The sequence below is a fragment of the Quercus robur genome, chromosome 8 (assembly GCF_932294415.1).
Source record: "Quercus robur chromosome 8, dhQueRobu3.1, whole genome shotgun sequence".
Classification (NCBI taxonomy): Eukaryota; Viridiplantae; Streptophyta; class Magnoliopsida; order Fagales; family Fagaceae; genus Quercus; species Quercus robur.
In genome coordinates this window covers 12,398,595-12,421,021 of record NC_065541.1, presented here as the reverse complement: position 1 = coordinate 12,421,021, position 22,427 = coordinate 12,398,595, and the positions used below count along the sequence as shown (strand labels likewise).

At 35.3% G+C, this 22,427-nt stretch overlaps 3 protein-coding genes across 6 annotated transcripts in view; 2 read left to right on the top strand and 1 right to left on the bottom strand.

Annotated features, from left to right (window-relative positions):
* LOC126694620 (probable disease resistance protein At4g27220) overlaps nucleotides 1-22,427 on the top strand; it is a 190,843-nt gene that overhangs the window by 44,785 nt on the left and 123,631 nt on the right. The gene's annotated exons all lie outside the window — the stretch shown is intronic.
* On the bottom strand, nucleotides 1,184-12,635 carry LOC126694623 (protein MAINTENANCE OF MERISTEMS-like). Of its 4 annotated transcripts, XR_007645815.1 has the most exons (9): nucleotides 6,704-6,817; nucleotides 5,811-6,592; nucleotides 5,615-5,702; nucleotides 5,000-5,395; nucleotides 4,016-4,907; nucleotides 3,834-3,921; nucleotides 2,984-3,181; nucleotides 2,591-2,713; nucleotides 1,184-1,546 (listed from the first exon to the last, which is right to left on the bottom strand). XR_007645815.1 is itself a non-coding variant. In XM_050390994.1 (7 exons), exons 2-7 carry the CDS (start codon nucleotides 6,791-6,793, stop codon nucleotides 3,872-3,874), a joined length of 2,298 nt encoding a protein of 765 aa, XP_050246951.1. In that variant the 5' UTR covers nucleotides 6,794-6,795; nucleotides 12,389-12,635; the 3' UTR covers nucleotides 3,553-3,871. The 4 variants fall into 4 exon arrangements, 2 of the variants coding, with proteins under 2 accessions (XP_050246951.1, XP_050246950.1); XR_007645816.1 differs by lacking the exon at nucleotides 1,184-1,546 and having other exon boundaries at nucleotides 2,589-2,713; XM_050390994.1 differs by lacking the exons at nucleotides 1,184-1,546; nucleotides 2,591-2,713; nucleotides 2,984-3,181 and adding an exon at nucleotides 12,389-12,635 and having other exon boundaries at nucleotides 3,553-3,921; nucleotides 6,704-6,795.
* LOC126694628 (polyadenylate-binding protein RBP45C-like) lies at nucleotides 18,555-19,781 on the top strand. The gene is made up of 2 exons (XM_050391000.1): nucleotides 18,555-19,029; nucleotides 19,645-19,781. The coding sequence occupies exons 1-2, from the start codon at nucleotides 18,706-18,708 to the stop codon at nucleotides 19,759-19,761; spliced, it is 441 nt and encodes a 146-aa protein (XP_050246957.1). The 5' UTR covers nucleotides 18,555-18,705; the 3' UTR covers nucleotides 19,762-19,781.

The window sequence follows — 22,427 nt, the reverse complement described above, 5'->3', positions numbered from 1 at the left end:
TAGAATCAGAATAGAGGGATGAATAGCAACTGGGTTAAGAAACTGGTTTGCAAAGATCCAATTAGTAGACACGGCTTTTTCATCCGTAGCAATTTCTTTCTTCTTTTTTTTTTTTTTTTTTTTTAAATTTTATTTTTCGGTAGAACTTCATGGTTCTGTTTTGGCTTGTGTTCTCTTTGTTCTATTTCCTTAATCTATACAAAAACAGATCTGAAATTTCACGTGAGGTGTGGAAATTTTATTGAGCGGAAAAATGACAAACTTTTGCGGTTTTTGGTTCTGTTCTGCATATCTTTTTTGGTTGATTTTTCAATTCAGAGGCTCTCATGGGAAAAAACGCAGGAGATAATATCAACTTTTTACGGTTTTCTTCGTCCTTTTTCTCTTGCCCTATTTTCATTGATTTTTTTTTGAATAATATGGTAAAAAAAAGCCCAGCTACTGGGCGATGTTAGGCAGATTGGTACCCGAGTTTCCTGGGCTCGGGTACCAGTCTGCATAACTTCGAAATCAACAGGAGTGGCCCAGCGTAATTTTGATGTCATGCAGATTGGTACCCGAGTTTCTGCCTAAGTTCATGATCATGCAGGTACTAGGCCAACGTTAAGTTCAAATTAGGCAGATTGGTACCCGAGTTACATGGGCTCGGGTACCAATCTGCGTAATTTCAAAATTACGGTGGCTTAATACCTGGGTGATTCTGAAACTAGGCAGATTAGCTCGGGTACCAATCTGCCTAGTTTCAAAAAAAAGGCATAGTACCTTGGATTTTTTTTGGTTAAACGCAGATTGGTACTCGAGGTCACTAAACTTGGGTACTAATCTGCCATTTTTTTTTTAAAAAAAGGGACTGAAAACATTCAATAAGAATATATGGAACAACACAAAGGAAAGCAAGAACATGGGTACAGCAAAATTTGCCACAACATGAGAACACAGGTGCTTTGCACCTTCTACTGAGAATTGTCTTCCATCAATATATAGAGTGCACAGATAAATGAAAAAGGAAAAAAACCACCACACCCTCAAGAACAATGGAAAAAAGTTCATCTCATTTTTTTTTTCATAATAGCTCAGTGCTAAGCAAGATTACATAATACTCACCAAATAATACATCGGCTAAGTTATTATTTTCCGTGTACTCATAGACTAACAATAATTGCTCCCCTTTAATACAACATCCATAAAGCTTCACCAGATTTGGGTGTTGCAAACAAGAAATCATGCCTATTTCATTTAAATATTCACAATTTCCTTGCTTTGATTTAGATGAGAGTTGCTTAACTGCTATGACAGTACCATCAGGTAGTTCAACCTGCACCGAACCTTATCGGATAAGCAGGAAAATCAATACTCAATGGGATCAGCCATGTAAGAGTAATACCTTTTTTTTTTTTTGGCTAAACATTTGCTAAACGAGTAATACCTTGTACACAGGACCAAAATCACCTTCTCAAATTTTGTTGGCAGAATAGCAATCATTAGTGGCTGCTTTTATTTTTTTTGAAGGTAAAAGTTCTTCTCTGCAAATTTAGTCCTGTAATATCTGTTCCAGGAGGCATATATGAAGCCGTATGATAAGGAATTGTCAGTTTTCTTTGTAATTACTTTCATGATTCACACTTAAGGAAAGATGATATGCTCATATGAAAATTATATGCTCAGGTGCATAAAAATTGTAAATTGTCATTGTAACTGCACAGAAACTAATCATTACTTGAATAAGAAATTGAGAATTCAGTTCAGTAAAAAAGAAATCAACCCTAACAATTTAACACGACAAAATTTTGAAGAAAAAAAAAAAATTTCTAAGAAGAAGGCCATTGTAAAATTCAACTCTAGTTTGTAAGCTCTTTGCACCACCAATGGCTTCCGTACGAACAATTACAGTATACTTACAAGAATATTCAAATGATATTCGAATTTATTTAGTGACAATTGAAATGCTATTGGATTTTGCTGTATTACTTTTAAAAATCTTGTTGAAAAGTAGTTCAGGAAAGTAGACCTACTCCATTTTCCCACATTATAAAACATTATACTTTGGGGTTTCTTTCCTTCTTTTTCCTCCTCTTGTTTGTATAAAAATAAAAAATAAAAGAAGAAGAAAGAAAGAAATTAAGAAAGAAAAGGAAAAAAGAAAACCATTTTGTTTTATTTCTTTTACGTCTCTATAATCCTGTCAGCCTCAATTGTTCCTTCATTTACAAACTTGGGCTAGGGGTGTATTATTCTTCTTTACAATAACTCACACTCTGGAATATACGTAAAAGATTGAGAAATCTTAGATACTTCAAAAATTCGTGGAACAAATGATAGGAATGATAATATACCTATGTTATATAATGGCCTTCGTTAGCTTCATATGAAGTTATGACAAAGTGGACCAAATCTAAAAACTTTGAAGAAGGTTTAAAATTAGAACAGGATGTTGCTTTCATAATAACGACATAAAATATCTCTCCCAAAAGGGGGAAAAAGAATCAGATAGGTATAAGAAGAAGGTCCTAATTTTTTTTCTAATGATGTGTAACGTGGCAAAGTCTAAACAAACACCAAGAAACAAATAGCATACAATTGTACAACTCACTTGTAAAATTGTCCCATGATTGCACTTTTTCAATCTTAGTGAAACTGGAACAGGAGCAGGTGAACTCATATAGCCTGTCATATTGACTGTAGCCTCTCCAAGGATGCCAGATCTAGCTGAACCCTACAGTAAGAAAGTCATCCAAAATTATTTAGATAACCAGAATGTTTAAACAGATGGAGCTGATGACTACAAGTCTATAACACACACATTCTAATAGATAAACTGAAATAAAAAAGAAGTACAAGAAGCACAATCAAAATTTATTTAGAGGCTGGAAAATTGGCAAAGAGAGAATGTCATGAATCATATCTCATTTAGCAGGAAAGAAAAAAGGAAGATGAAAAAAGGTTAATGACCAAAAGAAAGAGTATGTGGTAGAAACAACAATACCATGGAGACAACAAGCTTGAAGAAACAATCCTGTAGCTCCTTTGAAGAGTCATCCTGAAAAAAACATATAGTTTCTGAAATAGAATCCGTCCACTGACAACTTCCATTATGTACAAGTGCTTTGCTTGACTTCGCAATTGTTTTCCCAGTTTCAATAGAGATAATAGATACAACCAACTTGTCCCAGCCTTTTGGTACCTTTTACCAAAAAAAAAAAATTAGTAGTATGTAAGTACTGAACAAAAAATCCTTCCAAAACTTGTAACTGCTCAACTGAACCTGAAAATTCCCCCCCGTCTAATTTGATATGGCAGTAGCTGACCTTTACAATAAAGGGTTCCTCATAATTTTCAAAGGTGAAAAATTTGATAAATATACAAATACACAGTAAAAATTCCAGCCCTTGGCAGGTGAGATTTGAAAGGTTTGGGTCACCAAATCCACTCTACATTGGACCTAAATCTAAACAATGTTAATAATTCCACTTCGTAGACCCTTTCTAGAGGCTGAACACACAATTAATAATAAAATTCATAGTTATAATTGCATCTACATTCGCTACGCCCAACTTCAACAAAAAGTTTCCTTGTATTGCATTTCTAAACATCCCACATTCATCTCTACAATTAGCAAATACCCATTAATAGAAACATCCCATAACAACTGATTGTTGCCACAATGCTTACTAAAGCATGCACAATGCTTATCAACCACTACCATGAAATCATCTATATAAGAATGCCTATAACATTCCAGTCTATATCTTGTAATCCATGTGGATTGCATAATAGTGGCTCATCATATAAAATATATACAAGAAGATCCTATACATGACAAAAAGATCCTATACCATTACAAACCCAAAGTAGCACAAATTCTGCCCTTGAATCATTCTCGTTTTCTTCTCCTCACCGGTTCCTTGACTGGTCTCACCTTGCCTGAAAAGAACATAACACAAGCAAATATTAATATGCAAATGATTTAACTATAAAGCGATGTATATGTAATCGGTATCGAATCAAACTATAGTACCATGTCCAGTCCCACAGTCAGGAGGATGTGTCCGTGTGCGTTGCGGCCTTCGTGGCCGATCCTCGATGTGCGAAGGCTCTGCTGGGGGGGTGGGTATCTGTGTCTGGATAAACTCGGTATGCACAAACTCAGGGGGGATAGCAACAGGGGTGGGTCGCCCAGGAGTGGGCATGAACCTCATCTCATCTCTACCATCTAAAACTGCGGGGGCAGGGCCGGCAGTCAGTGGGGGAGACGTACAGGTGGTGGGCAACAGAGATGTACTAGGGGGTGTGGGTGGGCAAGTACCATCGCTCCTCATGGATGGGGACCCAAATGTGTCTCTATGGGCAAACGTATGGGATGGACCCGCATCATCGTGTGCCATGGAGCCTACGTCATAAGCAGTGTCGTCCCACATCTCATCTGTTGTCTGACTTGTTTCCTCCATGGTGTGGTCATGCACGGGTGTGTGGCGCCGAGTAGATGTGGGCACGGGTGTGTGACGCCGACTAGATGTGGGCACGGGTGTGTGACGCGAACCAGATGTAGGACGCTGAGCAGATGTGGGACGTCGACTAGATGTGGGCACGGGTGTGTGACGCGAACCAGATGTAGGACGCTGAGCAGATGTGGGACGTCGACTAGATGTGGGCACGGGTGTGTGACGCTGACCAGATGTGGGAGGCCGACTAGATGTATGACGCTGGCTAGATTGACATCCTCCACGCCCTTGACGTCCACTTGCTTGCCAACCACGTCGTACAGCTGGTTCACTTGTGTTGCCCACGTCACGTGCATGGTCCAAGGATAACCGACCGATCTCTTCAACAGCTTGCAAGGCATTAATACAGTCGGTGTAGATCTCAGACCCTGGTTCGCACTTCGTTATAATGCGCAACTGTGATTCAACCTGTCAGAAATATACAAGAGTAATGTTAGTAGGTTTAACTAAACTATGCGAAGCAAAGTACATTTATAACGAAACAGTCTTTGTAAATTTACCAAAGTGTCCCAGTACGAAGTCTCTTTTGTAATATGGCGAATAGTGCGGGGACGAAACCAAACCAAATACTTGTCATTGTAGTTCATCTCCCCGTGAAAGGCCGGTGCATCGGCAATTCTGGCGTGCGCAGCCCATTTAGCAATATGCGGGGCATGTATTCGGGCCCAATCTTTTTCGTGCTTGCCCTGGAGGGTGATCTTGTGCAGTTCAATTGAAGTATCAACATCATCTGGTATGCCTTGCTTCATCCCAAACTGTCGGAGAACACGTTCGGGATGATGGCCTTCAACCACCCAAAAATGTATCAGCGGCACAATAGACCTCCATATACGTTGGCCTGCCGTACAATATGCGGGTAGAGAACGCAAATAATTTCTGTACGGCTCCCAAACAATCTGCAATGATTCAACAGATGCAAACAACCATATTAACAATATAATTAGAAAAAATGTGTAATGAATGTGAACAATACATGTAACTCTGAAATTAAGAATGTTTTTTTTTTTTTTGATAAGTAAGAAAGATATATAATTAAGAATGTTTATTCACTCCAAAGTGAATTGTAAGTACAAAAACTACATGCCAAAGCGGTTCCCACTTGTAAGACACGATACCTGATTTGGCTGCAGTGAAGTAAGCGACACACGATAGGCACGTAGGACGTGCATCGAATGTTCAGTTGTTATCTTAGCCCCTTTCCATCTAGCAAACAACATAGACATAACCTTCATATTAGTTACTTACAAAATTCCCATGCGAACAAAGTTAATGAGGAAATGTAAAACGATAACTATCTAAGATGCTACATACCTGACAGCAAGTGGACTTGGAGGCAGTGCCTGGTGTGGATGCCTCATCACAGGACATATGTGGGGAAACCTCGCCCACGCCCACAACTGCACCAATAGTAGTGCACCCCCAATCTGCTTGGCTGTCTTCTCTGATGCCTTACAGAGGTGTCTATAGAGCCAACTTAGTGCTGCACTACCCCAACTATACTTCTTTCCGTTGCTGATTGGATCGAAATATTGCAAATACCTAACTGAGATCCGTTCTCCAGACTTATCCATAAATAGCGTACTACCTAACAACTCCAATATGTAAAAACGAGCATACTTTTGCACAAGCGCCTCGGGGGCGTCAACCGGGAGAGGGTTGCAAAACTGATCCTCAAGCCATTTGGCTTTTATGCTCGCCCCTTCCAGCACTCCAGTGTTCTTTCTGTTGTTTCTAAGTTCTCTATGTGGCGGTGTACGCCCTAGCAATCTACTGCAGACGTCACGCCAACTGCCCGTCGAGGGTATAGATTCCACCAACGGCAAGCCATCTACAGGTACCCCCATTATAACCTCCATATCTTGTAGTGTGATGGTCATCTCACCGTGGGGCAAGTGAAATGAGTGCGTCTCCGGCCGCCATCTCTCCACCAACGCTGTGATCAATGCGTGGTCAGTGTCCATATGTGGGACCCGAAGCAGCCCATCTAACCCCGCATCAGTGATATAAGCGAGAATTCGTGGATCTAACCCATCTACCCCTCCTTCAAGCAGACCTTTGTCTCGGTGACGACAAGTCAATACACCTGGCACTTCCTGCAAATAGAGCAGCGTAGTATTAATAATAATTACAGTACCACATAATAAGTACGCTTCAAAGTTAAATTCCACCCATCTTTCGACTACATATATTGAACAAGTGCATACCTCGCCTTCCAAATGAGCATCCAAAAGCAAACTTGAACGATGCTTATCCTGCCTCGTGCACAAAGTCTGTATAGCTCCATGTGGGTCCATATCTGGCATTTGGAAACAACATCAAGACAGTCTTATTTATTTATTTTTAATTATAAACAAATTTGTCTGAAAATGGCAACATTATTCATCTAATACAGTCTTTCACTGATTTAATAAATTATTTTAGAAAAGTTAGTTATCAAAGCATGTGTTTCGACAATTGATTCATTTAACAAATTAACATTTCTTTTGATAAATTAACATAGTATCAAAGCATGTGTTTCTACAATTGAAACTTATCTCTACACTACTAAAATAAATTATAAATAACATAAAAACGTGTTAAAATAATAATTAAATTCACTATTTTTTAACATGAGACAGAACTTTTTATCGTGCAATGTGTGCATGTGCGTGAGTGCGTGAAAAGATTTGTGCAGCTCATGGGTCCGAGATACAATTATAATTTTCCGAGTAACATTGGAAAGATATACATTTGGACCACAATACCAAGTTCCCGTTCACATTGGCAATCAGTATTCTCAAAACCATATCAGTTTCCTTAAAGAATAAGAGATTGCAGTCATTAATAAATTTTAATTGATTTAATTAGTACAAAATCTTGAAATAAATTTTGATGCTGTCACTTTTCGCCATTTGGGTTATTTACATACCAATCACACCCAAAAAATGCCAAAAATGTAAGCACATCATGGGTAGTTCAATTTTCTTCTCAAATATAGAGTTTTAATGGCTTATTGACTTGAATAAAATGAATTACAAAAAAAAATTGTGTACGCGATTGTGTGGTGCAATAACATTCTTCACAATACAAATTGCATAAATTCTCTTTTTAATAAATCTAAAATATTCAAATAAACTTGCATATTCACATTTGCATTAACCTAGTATGCTGAAAAAATTATTGGAGACAAAAGCCACTGCCATTCTTGAACAGAAAGAAGCAGCAGAAAGAATGAAAGAAAACAAAATCAAACAGAAAATGAAGAAACAATAAAATTCCAGCAATTATGAAATAATAGCACCACAAGTATGGACTGAGGTGTGAGCCTTGTCTTCCTTAACTATATTTAGCAGAAAGAATAACATCTTCCATGATATGCGTATTGAACAATGTTGGAAAGATCAATACATGGGGAGGGAAACTACAAAGTACAAATCATGGAGTATCATACAAGAGCAAAACGATCACAAATGTTGCTTCTTATTTTTATAAGTGCAAATTCAACCAAATGACACAAATGTTGCTCCTTGTACTAAATGACATTTTCTTTTCCTTTAAGCAGAGGATGGTGGATAAATTAAGAAGAGTTATGAATGTACCTAATGTGAGAGGAAAAAAGAAAAAAGAAAAGAAAAAGGAAAGCAATGCCCTATGCCTAGTAATCAGGAAAAGGGAGGACAAAGTAGGGGAATGCATGAGATACATAGTTATGAAACTCACTTGAGGAATAGTAAGTGAAAAGTTATATACTTCAAAAGTTTTTTGATGAAGTTATACCAAAAGAGTTTGAGTTAGTTCAATAACCTAGAGGATAAAGGCCTAGAGAATAATTTGAGGTACATAATTTTGGAACTCACTTAGAGAATAATAAGTGAATAGTTATTTGGTTGAAAAAGGTTTTAGACAAATAAAGTTATACAAAAAAGATTTGAGTTAGGTTAATAGGCTAATGGGTTGATGATATTCTATCTCCTATATGAATTTTGTGTCCGAGGTTTGATCGCCCACAATTTTAGACTAATCTAGAAAAAAAAAAAGGAAAACTTTGAATTAGTTTCAAAATTAAGTAAGATTGAAGGAAAAAATGTTGATGCTTTTAACTGTAACAATACGTATTGAAAAATATATTTTCCATTTGCTAAGAAGAATAAATTTTGAGGTCTTAAGTGTCTAGCATAATTGCTGTATGGTATAGAATTGATGAATAGAATGAATGGTACCGCAGTTGGAATTGATAGGTGGGTAAAAAGGCTAGTGAAAAGGAAAACGAATGGTTAGCCTTTAACATGAGTGAATGATAGTAAGGTCGATTATCAAAAAAAAAAAAAAAAAAGAATGATAGTAAGGTCACCTACAATGCCGACTGCACCAACACAGGAGCACACAGCCAAAAGAAAGATGATGGTTTAAAAAAAAATATTACAAATTGATATTTTTTAAAATAGTACAACCTCATTTTGTGATATGGCTTTCTAAAGAGTTACAAATAAAAATTGAAGCCATATGGTTTTTCCACTTTGAGACACCAATTTGCTAATGATGATAAGCTCATAACTACATTGATGCTGATCGCTATCTGCTATTGAGACTTCTTTATTAATTTCATAAAACAGTATTCATGATAGTTACATGTTTTTAGACCATCAATTTATGGACAGCCAATTTGGATTTTCTTGAAAACCAGTTCTATTAATGCAGAGAAGAAAAAAAAATATTATTTACTAGGAATAAGGAATATATATATATATATATATATAGTAGCTCATATGGTTATATGCAACATCATTATATGTGATCTGTTTCAACTTTCAAGCTTAATGCAAAAAAGTGAAACATTAGAAGTGCGACAATGAATTCTATTTGTGTGTAAGAGTTTAGAGGCTATATATCTTAAAACACTGCCACATGAATTTGTTCTATATATAGGTGTTACTTTAATAAGCCTATATTAGGTTATAATAAATATTTCGAAACTATTGCTAAATATCTCCTATCTCCTATAGTTTCACACTTTGAAACATGGCATAAGATTACACAGATAATTCCTAATTTCCTATTAATCACTAAATAGTACGATATGTTGCCTGTATGGTGTATATATGTGTATCATGAAGATCCCTTTTTATTTCCTTAATCTTTGCATTTAAAAAAAAAAAATACTAATTACTTGTGGAGAAAACAGTAAAATATATTTCATGTCCATTCAATTAGTTCACATTTGTCAAAAGATTTTTTTTTTTTTTAAACACTATTTTTTTTTCCATCTATTTGTTTTGCATTTATCAGTAATATTTTGACTTTCATTCCATTCTAACCAGAATATTCCGTTCTGGTACATAAATAGGTACACTATATACCTAATATTTTTGTCTTTGTCAAAAGTCAGAAGCCTAAATTGGCCATTTGGACAAAATTTTGGCATGAAATGAGATCTAACTTTGTGGATTAGAGTTTGAGGTTTGGAAACACCTCATTTAAGAGGACCTTTGTTGTAATGCAAGTAACAATGAAAGACAAAGACTAGAATGACTACAATTTCTAAGAAACTAAGTACCGATATCTAAGTTATTTCCAATGCAATGGATTTGAAGTAATCTAATTCGAAATAAATTGGCTTGAAGTGAAATATAAGTAAACAAACTAATTCAAACTAATTCAATTCAAAGTAAACTACATAAACCATATACTAGTCATCATTCTAAAACCAAACTAATTGAAAGCAAGCACAGCAACTAGATACAAGAAACTAACTTAATTAAACTTGATCACAAAGTTCACAGAAAGCACTTACAAACATAAATTCTTCACTACTCCTAAGAACTACAATATCTCCTACAAAACTAAGTACAAATGATCTCAACAAATTTTTTAGTGTATTCGCGGTGTTATTTTCTATAGAATATGCCTCTATTAATACTTAAGATTTTAGCGGTTATTATCATTTATCAGTTTATGCCTTCCATGTGTTTCCTTGCTAATTGTTAATGACACTTTCCAAATTTTCAACTATTCTCAGTAAACCTCTTACAACTTCTTTGAGGCAATTATTCCAAAGTTAACTGCATCAATGCCATGTGTCGCTTTTGCAGATGTGTGTTTCAAAAATTGCTCAAGGCCCTTAACTACGTTGAGGGAATTGCTCCACCCTGCCCTCAACTATTCGAGTATTACTATATTAACTCCACTTGTCAACATCCTAGCATTACTCCTAGTTTTCAATTATTTTTACTGGGGGCACCACATCACCTACACCTTTTCAGTTGTGCGTTTCTTACTGTGCCTCTATTTCATCCCACAAAGAATTATTTTAACCCCAACAGAAACCATTACAAACAACATTTAACTCCATGGCAATTGTCATTTAAGCCCAAGAAGAGAAACACGTGAAATGAACAATTGTCAGTCTCTCACCTAACTGCCAAGGGCCTCAAGTACAAATAGAGGACTCGTTTTCAAGAAAAAGAAACCTAACAAACTTGCTTATACATAATGCAATGATCATTCTCTTTGTTAAGAGTCTTGAAAGCTGATTATAGAGATGTTTTGATGGGATTCAAGGCTGCTAAGATGGGTTTCTTCAACACTTGACTGGTGGCATTGATGGAGGTTGGTGGCAATAATTGTGGATGGATGGGTATGGATTCAATGGGTATAGAGAGAAAATTTAAATAAATAAAAATACAAACCAAAAAAATAGTAATTTACTAGGAAAAAAAAAATATAATATAATTTTTATGTGCTCAAAACAGCATAGTTTACAGGATGTGGTTTAATACTGTACGTCAAAACTACATTGTTTTCAGCTTAGTAGGAATTTAACAACGGCCCCAACAACGGGTATTGACAAAGGGACGCATATCAAAGCGTATTATACTTTTCGGATCCAAAATCTAAATGTTTAAACTTTAAGCTTTAGAGACAAAACAAAATGACCACGTACTTTAAGAAACAAAGTGCAATTTAATCAAATAGAAACATTCCTCATCTCTCAATAACATTTGAGACAAGTAAAGAATATTTCCATTCCTTCCATCGCATATAATCAGCCCTACCAGGAAATTAGAATGGGGCAGAACCATGTCAAATTTTGTTAATTTGCAACAAACTCCTAAAGTATTATTCTCACTGTTTCGGTATCACTCATAGCTTTTTATGAGACAGCATGAACAAAACATTTATGTTATATAGGGACGAACTGCTCTAATATATGTCAAATAAAAATTTTATATTTTATAGAATCTTATACTAACAATTGAATTACTTTTCAACACCATTCTCTAGGTTAGAGAGTTTCCAAATACGAATTGAACAACTCTTCTTGTTTGAGCTTACTGAGTTGCTAATCCAGAGTTCAGCATTTCAGCTCCAGTACATGTTTATGACTTAAGAGACAAATATGGCCCTAACTCACAAATCACAATTCACGTGTCTGCTTCCAAAAAAGAAAGCGTTATCTTACATCATTAGCATCTTGGACTTCATGTTGAATCTTAGTAAAACTAGGGTCAAAGCTTGGATCCAATGCACTAGAGCACTGGACCCAATCCCAGTCTGTAAAACTATATGCATTTTTAAATTTAAACACTACTAAAATCAAGTGAAAATTAACACAAATCACACATAGGTCACTTCCTAGTTAAGGTTTATCCTCAATATAAGTTGGCTTACTGACACATGTATCATAAGCCTCTTCTTGTCAGTGTAGAGTAAATGTTCAATTTGTATAAGCTATAATGGAAAGATAATTTTGAAACCAAAAATCTACGATCAAGTATACCCAATGCTCCAATCTGGCTCCAGAGAATGGTTCTGTAACTACAAAATAACATTTACAGCATCTCCTCTACAAATACCCACAAAGACCCACAAATACCCAATGCTGAAACAAATATAGAGATAAGGAGACATACCTGGTGAATCCAAACTGAAGATGCAGACCGACAGTGAGAGTGAGAGCAAGCGCGAGACTGAGAGGGAGACCGCGAGCGAGACCGAGAGCAAGAAGGAGACTCAGAATGAGAGCGAGCGCGAGACTGAGAGGGAGATTGAGAGCGTGAGGAAGATGATAGCGAGATTGAGAGGGAGATTGAAAAAGTGATGGCGAGATTGAGAGGGAGTTTGAGAAAGTGATATCTGAGATTGAGAGGCAAATTGAGAAAGTTTAAGTTTTAAGTGTGGGTAGCAGTCTAACAAATGGTTTGGTTTGTGGGTAACAGGGGGACAACGGTACTCGAGCTTCCTGAGCTCGGGTACCAAGCTATTTTTTTAATTAAACTTTCCATGTCACGGTGAGCTCGAGTACCTAAAAAAGTGGTATATTGCTATATAGTTCGGAAACAGTGTTTCTGGGCAAATTATTTTCAAAATTGATGGTAATGGGCGATTTTTGCCCATAAGATCACCTTAGACATTAAATAGCTTCATCAGCTGGGCCATTCTATTGTTGCACAAAGAAAGAGTGGTAATCAACAAGCGGAGAATAACAAACTTTAGCAAACCAAAATTTATAAAACCCACCTACACACATAAGAATCAGTCCTTGAGAGCACTTTTTTTTTTTTTTTTTGGGTAGAAGAGAGCACTTAGATATCTACTCATTTCAATCTTGCTCCAATAAAAAAAAAGCAATTGGTACTTACAAACATACTACTAGTTTCACCAAAAAGGTATAAACACTGTAGAGTGTAGACTTATATTACAAACAAAAACTCGAATTTTAATCATTTATATATTAATGTTATCACATGATTCTAACTGTAGAAGTAAAATTTAATACTGAAGTTAAGGCATTAAGCAATAAGCATAGAAATTTATTGGTCCTTTAAAGAGTATTACTGGATACAAAACGAATGATATGATATTCTTAAATTTTCAACAAGCTACGATATTCTTTGTTTAGATGTTGAATTTCAATTTATTGATTGCATACAAAAAATAGCCTTTGAGGTCGTACATGTCCACCCAGTTCACTGTTCACCTAGCCTCCATACCACCTGTGTGTATGTTGAGCCTTATATTTCTTGTTAAAGAACAAAAATTAAAGGGAAAATTTTATTCCAGACTGGGTTAGAAGAATCTCTTCTAATCCATGATGTAATTGCGTCTATAAGACCTTTAGTGCATTTTTTTTTTAGAGAAATGCTACGTTTACAACATTTTTACAATATTTTTACAACAAATCACAGGTGATTAGTTGTTATTAGTTCAAATTTGAAACTAATACTAAGATTACTTTTTTGCCCTAACAATAACAACCAATAACAACCTGCTACTTAAGATTTGTTGTAAAAATGTTATAGACATATTATTTCTCTTTTTTTTTAATAACTTTTTAATTCACATTTAAAGGAGCAATTAAAATGTGCCTTTAATGAACATTTAATTGCTTGACCCATTAAGACATCTTTTTTTTTTTTATATATAAATATCAAATAAATCATGTAATTAAAAATACATGTAAATGCTTTTTAGGATCATGAATCATCACGTAACAAGATAAAAAAAAAAAAAAATAAATAATAAAATAAAAACTTTCCTCTCTATGAATAGAAATTGTGTGAAAATATATATAGACCTTAAAATGTGACAAAAAAGGAAAATCTGTGAGTTTGAGAGAGTGAATTATCCACTTATAATCAAGAACCCAATAAATTTGTTTTTGGTTTTAGCCTTTGTTGTATTTTGCACAATAATGTTGCATTTGTGGAATAATGGTAATTAATGAAGTACGTCAAGGTTGGTGGAGCTCGCATTAATGTTTCCACCAACTTGGCTTTTAAAAAGGGCAAAACTTAGGTACAGTACTTTAGGTGCAGTACCTTAGGTTCCTTTCTTAAAACGCTGACACGTGTCTTATTAACATTTTCATTAAACAGCGTTAAAGACCAACTATCTCCAGTTAGAAAATTCATCTGAAGCACAAACCAATTTGCACAGGACCCAGCATAAAACCATTGAATTATTGAAACCCAAACATAGACAGTAGACCCGTTAAATTATTGAAAGAAAATTTAGCATAGAAAAGATAGATCAAAGAGAGAGATTACAAGATCTAAGAGGGTTAGAGAGAGGGAATGAAGTGGAGATAAATCAAGATGAGAGAATGAAAGAGCAGCTAATCCGCCATGGTTAGCTCCCTCAAGCTTCTCTCTTAGCCCAGACCCAAAACAGAACAAATCGATGAATAATAAAAAGGAGGAGAAAAAAACATGAAAATAGTAAGATTAAACTAAGACCCATAATGCATTATTGAAGAAAGTTGAAAACTTTGATGGGTGGAGAGTACAAACTGAAGCTTCGCGGTGGATTTCTTCATAGGGTATGGGACAGGGAAGGTTAAAGAAATCAACTTTCTCTTCCTTTGTGGGCTTTGGATCCTCCTTGTGCATGTGGGCTTTGGATCTTCCTTTCTTTGAATCTAGTGCTGCCATTGCTCAGTTGTGGTGATTTGGTTTACAGAGAGAAGAGCTTGAGAAGCCGTCCATGGTGGGCTGAAAGACCTTTGGCATTCTGCGTTTCTTTGATTACAGGGGAATAGATTTTTTTTTTTTTTTTTTTTTTTTTTTTGTGATTAACGCCGTTAGCTGTGGTTATTAAATAGACACATGTTAGAATTTTAAGAAATGAACCTAAGCTACTGCACCTAAGGAACTGTACCTAAATTTTGCCCTTTAAAAAGAATATAGGCATTTGTGGAATAATCCTTAGGTTTTGCTCTTGAGTCTTGACCGATGTCTTTTTTTTTTCTTTTTCTTTTTTGTTAGTAATTTTGAGTTGTTAGTTTTATGCGGAAGTGAAATTGGGTTGGGCTAGTGTTGATTTTGTATAATTTGGTAGTGGGGTTACATTTCTCTTGAAGGTAAGTGAGCAATGGTGATGACACTAAGGCTGTGTTTGGTTCCCGTAAAATATTTTCCGAAAATGCTATTTTTGGAAAAGGAAAATATTTTCAAGTGTTTGGTTGCATTCCAAAAAATATTTTGGAAAATATTTTCTGGTGTTTGGTTGTATTCTTGAAAATGCTCTAGAAAACTCATTTTTATCATGTTTCTCACATTTTCTCATATTTTCTCAACTTCCAAACAAATATATCATCAAATCCAACAAAACCCAAATTCTCAATACCCAACAAAAAAAAAATTCATCAAATCAGAGATCAACCCAAAATCAGAGAACAAAACAAGAACCACCCACGCCACCACAACAACAAGAAGAAAATCAGAGATCAAAGAGAGCAAGCGGATCGGCGACGAGATCGACCCAGAGGAGGATCGACTTAGATTAAGTAGATCGGCGATTCGGCGGGACGATCTCGGGTTTGACGAATGGTGCGATGATTTCTGGGTTCGCGACGATCGGTGGCGAATGGGTTTGACGATTTCTAGGTTCGCGACGATCGGTGACGAATGGGTTTGACGATTTCTGGGTTTGCGATCTGAGGAATGGGTTCGACGGTGCGATCTCTCTCTCTCTCTCTCTCTCTCTCTCTGTGTTTGCGCGTCTAAGTCCTTCCTTCTCTCGCTTTCTCTCTCTCTTTGGGCATTGCTCAACGAACGAGCTCGGTCTTAGGTTTTCTGGGTTCGTCGGAGCTCTTGGATGTGGATCGATCTCGCCTTCGCCGGTGCTGGGATGCTGGTGCGATCTCTCTTCCTTGCTGTCTCTGTCTCTCTCTCTTCTATTTTCTTGGGGCGGAAGTGATTTGAAGTGAAAATGAGAACGAAAATTATTTTCCGCCCTCTCAGCCTTATTTTAAGGTCAAACTGAAAACATTTTCAGTTTGACCGAATTTCAGTAACAGCCAAACATCTACTTTTCCGAAAAAGCATTTTCGAAAATCATTTACACCCAAAATAAACACAGCCTAAAGGCTAATCAACATGTAAGCCTAAAAAAAGGAGTGAAATAATAGCAATGAACCATTCTTTCGCTTCTTCACTCACACTTGGGGATATCTTATAAGGGTATGTTTTCCAAGCCTGCATGCTTCCTTTTTTGAGCTCAAAAGGATTTCTTTTATTTTTTGTGGTTAAAAAAATATCTCTCTTGGGCCCTCCAAGCCACACTTCCAGAAGTTCCCCCAAAATAATTTCCTTCAAATGGCCTTGGGCTGTTTTGTTGGTTGGGCTTTCAAGTTAGCCTTTGGAAAAAAAATGGCCATCAACTAAGGCCCATGTGTCCACCTAGTTCACTCATCCTTCAAATACTTCCGCATATGTTGAGCCTTTGAGTCTTAGGGGGTGTTTGATAGTGTAGTTTGAAATGTGATTTTTGTAGTCTTTTGAAATATGTGTGTGTGAAAAAGTGTGTGAAAAAGTGTGTAATGTTGTTTAAAATGTGAAAATGTGAGTTTAAACTCACATAACAAACAGGCCCTTATTTTTCTTGTTAAAGAACCAAAAATAAAAGACAGTTTATTCCAAATTGTGTTAAGGGAATCTCCTCTAATATGTGATGTGACCGTTTATAAGACCCTCAATGCATATATGATCTTTTGACATAGACATTGAACAAATTTTATAACTATTAAATAAATAATGTGAATAAAAGCACATATGAATACTTGTTGGAGCCATCACTTAAAAAGATAAAAGAACTTTCCTCCGCTTGAAGGAAAATTATGGAAAAGCCAAATCACATTGTGGGAGAGTAAGATCTTAACTAATTAAAGAAACAAGTCTAATGTTTTAGGATTATGATCATCTAGAGTTTTTAGGGTAACACTACCATAGAGTTCTTAAAATATTATCAATTCGTTTTGAAATGTGTAGATTATATTTGACTATGTCATCAATAATTTAAAAATTATTGTGTGTGTGTGTGTGTGTGTGTATTTTCAATATTGATGATGTGTTAAAATTCAATTTACTAATTTCAAAATTAATGAAAAGAATTTAAGAACAATAAATCTAACTAACAACACAACAAATTTCACAAATGTTGAAGTTGTAGGTAGGGGTGGCAAAATCTGACACGACCCGCGAACCCAACACGACTAACCCGTTTATAAACAGGTCATGGGTCGAGGCTAAATGGGTTCGGGTCATATTCGAGTCGACACGGCCGACCTGTTTAATAAATGGGTTGTGTTTGGGTTCACACATGTGAACCCGTTTGACCTGTTTGACCCGTTTAAATAATAAAGACATTAAATTTTGTTATTACTGCTTAATTTTTTTGTTGTAATTATATGTTTATTACTATATTTATGGCTGTAATTGTATTTTAATTTTAGATATATAGAAATTGATAATAGATTATTTAGGTCATATATGACCTATTAATCAAACAGGTTATTAAACAGGTTATTTGTATTAAATTTTATATAACTTCTTAATTAAACAGGTTAAACGTGTCGGGTTGGATCAACCTGTTTAATAAACAGGTCAGGTTAGGGTTGAGGATTCTTGACACGTTTACTAAACAGGTCGGGTTCGGGTCAACCCATATAGCAGAGTACTTATAGCTCGACACGACACGAACCCGACCCGCGAACACGAATTGACACCCCTAGTTGTAGGTTGTGATTAGTATACAATAAAAGTAATGTCAATAATAGTTTTATATGAAAATAACATTACACTAATAACAGTTTAACAAGAATGTAAACCGTAAGATTTATATAATCCAATAATTTAATTTAGACCTAGGGTAGTAGGCAAATGGATTCAAACAAACTAACAACCCCCATCGAGCTAACTAAAAAAAAGTTTATCAAAAAACAAACTATTTACAAAAAAAAAAAAGAAAAAAGACACAACTTGTATTCAGTGTAATAATACACACAGCATACACGTAAAGATTTAGATTTTAGAGATAAGATCAAATCTTAACGTGTTAAATGCACAGGACACAAACTTGCCCCTTATTAAAAAAAAAAAAAAATTAGCAAACTAACACCAGAACCCAAAGAACCCAAAAAAGGAAGGCCCAAAATCCACAACCATATAAGCCCAAAAAACCCCAATAAAACCACCACCACGCAGCCCTGCCCTATCACAACCCCAGCCAATACTTGCAATCCACGTGTCTCTCTTTCTCTCTCTCTCTCTAACCCCTCTATATAAACTCCCCCACACCCCTAAAAATATCTCGACACTCGCTCTCTCTCTCACCGATTTTCTATCCCTCTCCTTACCTAGGGTTCAAAACCTCCATTCCGTTAGATTCGACTCATTCTTTCTTTTTTTTTTATAATATTCATATAAAAAAAAAAGAAAAAGTTTCCATCATGATGCAACAGCCAGCATCTGGGGTGGTCCCACAGCAGATGCCGTCGGAACAGCAGTACCAGCAGGCGCACGCCGCTGCCGCTGCGGCGGCGCAGCAACAACAGCAGCAGCAGCAGTGGATGATGCAACAGCAACAACAGCAGCAGCAGCAGGTCCCACAACAACAGTCTGGGTGGGCCCAGCCTCAACAGGCCCAAGCCCAGGCCCAGTACTCGGCCCAACAGACTGTTGGGTCGGAAGAGATCCGCTCTCTCTGGATCGGAGACTTGCTTCCCTGGATGGAAGAGAATTACCTCCTCAGCTGCTTTGCTCATACCGGAGAGGTATATCTCTTTTAAATTTTCTGTGTATGTGTGAGATTTAGGGTTTTGTTTGGTTTGGGTTTTTGAAATCTTTGGAAAAAAAGGTTGTGTCTTTTTTTGTATTTGATGTGGAATATTGTCAAATTAGGGTTTTTGAATATTGGGTTTGCGATTTTTGATTGATGGGTGTTTGGTTTGGGTTTTCCTTTTGTTAGAACTATCAAGATTGAATTTTGATTGCAAAGCTGAATGTGGGTATGTTTGGTAGTGATATCAATTTCGGTATAAATTTGATTCTGTGAAAACTAGGCATGAAAAGCAATTTCGAAAGGATTGAAATCTAAATTTTTGAGTATTATGGTTTCCTTTCATTTTGTGCTTAATACGAAATAAACATAAAGATTGATTTTATTTTTTGTATTTTATTCCTTTTAATCCAATCGAATTGTTCCATAATCTTTATTTTTTTATATGTAATAAAAATCCATTAAAAGAAAAAAAAAATGTATAAGGGTCACAACCCTAGTACATGGGGGGAGTATACAAATGAAATTGTTTCATTATCTGTTTTATTGTTCCTGTGTAATTGTGGTATTCTAATGATATCTTATTGTCTGTCTCATTGTGTTATCTCAGGTTGTATCTGCTAAGGTTATCCGCAATAAGCAAACTCAGATATCTGATGGTTATGGTTTCGTTGAATTTGTTATCAAAAAAGCATTTGCTTTCATAAGAGAAAGTCAAAGCCTATAACTTCAGTGGACATGAACACAAACCTTTACTAATTACAACATGTATCATCTATTCTTCTTCACTCACGGCACAGATTCAAATTCTATTTATTAAGTGCAAAACAAGAACACATAATTGACACAACAAATATCTATCACTCTCTCCTCTTTGTTCTCAAACAGGTATATAGTGCTAGACTTTATTGTTTTGTCAAGAAACCCTCGTAGCGTTCTCAAAATGCCCATACTATTAAAACATTGTTTCTCAACAGCCAAGCAATTTGAACCATATATATTACTCAACCTTAACGACATCATTAGTCACAAAAACCCTCCAAAAGTATTTCTTCACTTCATCTATCCCACAATAATAAGCAACACTTCCAAGCATAATCTACGCTCCAACACCGCGAGTTTCCCTCAATAGTGGAAATCAATGACAATACATAAGACAGCCAGGTTCTTCTCATCAAAACTTCCGAGCATCTAGAAGCTCCAAACACTTAAAAGAAGTGCATACATATAAATGAAGCACTTCACTTTCTATATTACCTCTAGCAACTTAATGAACTCCTTTAAACCATCGGAGCATAACTTAATTTCAATAGAATTAATCTTGTGCAATATTTCATTAAGTTTAGCTTCATGGGTCGCTTCAATTTCAAACCTTGGAATTTCTCCTCCTTTAACCTCACCACCATCATCATCTACCATAACTGCAAGTGAAATATAAACCAAATTGTTACCATTTCATGACACCCCAATAACAAAAATCATTTTCTTTCATATATTTTTTCTTCATTACACATAGACAAATTAAGTCTTACTTTCTATTTAGAAACAGAGACATTTAAAAGCTATAAACATGGAATTACTTAACCTTCCACTCCCAATAAGCATATCTTGGCTTGATAGTAGGTGAGAATTTCATTGTTTTTATTCAATTTCAAAAAGAAAAAAATTTTAATTAACTAAAAAATAAACTGACTTGACCCAGATTCTTTTCTTTTGCTATATATTTTCTCTGAGCAACCAAACAGGAATAACCAAATATAAAATTCCAGAAGAGGTATGGTGAATGTGCACCTTGATTTTCTGAGGTTGAGCTTGGTTCCGGGACAGAAAGATTGGAGGGACGGACACTAGGCATTAGGTGTGAAACTTCTACGGAAGACTTGAATGTGTACCTATTTGGATGCGAGGGGATTCATAACCTTTTCGAGAATAGAGTTGTCCTTTGATCTCCGTAGAACTGTTTGGGGCTATTTTATGAATTCTTCTTTCTAATGTAAATCGATTTACGATCAAGTTTTGTTACTGATTATATCAAACGTCTCTGAAAGGGTCCTGGTTAGTTAGATGAATTATGTATAGATCATATAATTAGTTACAACCTTTGACAATTGATCAGCGAAATAAAAAGATAACTGGTAAAGACAGAATACAACCATGTGCACTAGTCACCATGTGGAAATCAAATATAATGATCAGCGAAATTAAAAATAGTTAGTGTTGTATTTGAGAGTTGAGACTAAACAAAATGTAGGAAAAAAAAATCTTATATAAAGTTAATTCTGTTGGGAATAATACACAAAATAATAAATGAAGAATAAGGAAAAGACAAAAAGAAATAAATAACTTGGAGGCACAAAATTGTTATCCTTAGACAATATTTGCCTCCACACTCTTGTTACTAAAGGGTTATAACAATTTTTTCCCCAGGATTCAACCAAATTGTTAGGTTCTACAGATAACAATTCTGGAGAATAACAACAGGATTTCTTGTGTTTCTTTCTAACTTACTATTTTGTGGAGTTATATTTATACTCATGGGGTTATATTTTATCAAAATGCACGTATGCAGAGTTAAAATGTTTCATAAAACTATTCATAAGACTTAAAATATTTTCAAACTCTCTGAATAGTCACTAGAAAATTCTGCAGAAAATTCAATTTTTTTAGTTTCGATCGGTCGAGAGTTCCTTTCGATCGATTAAATGCTTTTTTCGATCAATCGAACAGGAATCGAAAGCAATCGAATCATCCAAAGTCCTCAAGATTATTTTCTCCATCATTTCGATTGATCGAAAATCTTTATTTTCAAATTTCACTCAGAAAATTCTAGAACTTGAATTTTCACTTTATGAAACAATATTCTCCAAATTCAAACATCATTATTACAACCTAACAATGTATATACCTATATATACAACAAATTCTTTATTCTTATATAATAGCATAATAGTAACTCATATAACTACATTTCCAATCATTTTTTTTTATTTCAAATAAATAAAGAAAATTTATACTTTATTTGTTCTTATGTTTTTCCATACTCTATCATCCAAAATAATTGTTTTTCTATTATTCTTTTTTAAAGTAAACAATAGCAGTTATGTTATTGATTTTTTAAAATGGGTGTATCATTATCTATATTACAAAAGCTAAGCATGGAGGGAATTCATCCAACCACAAATTTCATAATTAGTAGGATAATAAGTTATGATTGATAATTTGGTATACTATAAAAGTGACATTAGTGATAGTCCTATATAAAAAAAATTCAAAATTAAAAAAAGTGTGTAAATCAAATATAATTGTCGGTGAGATTAAATATAGTTAGTGTGGTATTTGAATTGGAGACTAAACAAAATGAAGGAAAAAACAAAAAATGCCAGACTAAACAAA

Excerpts from the sequence above, each read along its gene's own strand:
- LOC126694623 (XM_050390993.1), bottom strand. The coding sequence starts at position 6,802 with ATGCCAGATATGGACCCACATGGAGCTATACAGACTTTGTGCACGAGG. Across the intron at positions 6,593-6,703 it reads ATGCTCATTTGGAAGGCGAG|GAAGTGCCAGGTGTATTGAC; the intron begins GTATGCACTTGT and ends CTCTATTTGCAG. Across the intron at positions 5,703-5,810 it reads CCAAGTCCACTTGCTGTCAG|ATGGAAAGGGGCTAAGATAA; the intron begins GTATGTAGCATC and ends GTTGTTTGCTAG.
- LOC126694628 (XM_050391000.1), top strand. The coding sequence starts at position 18,706 with ATGATGCAACAGCCAGCATCTGGGGTGGTCCCACAGCAGATGCCGTCG. Across the intron at positions 19,030-19,644 it reads GCTTTGCTCATACCGGAGAG|GTTGTATCTGCTAAGGTTAT; the intron begins GTATATCTCTTT and ends GTGTTATCTCAG.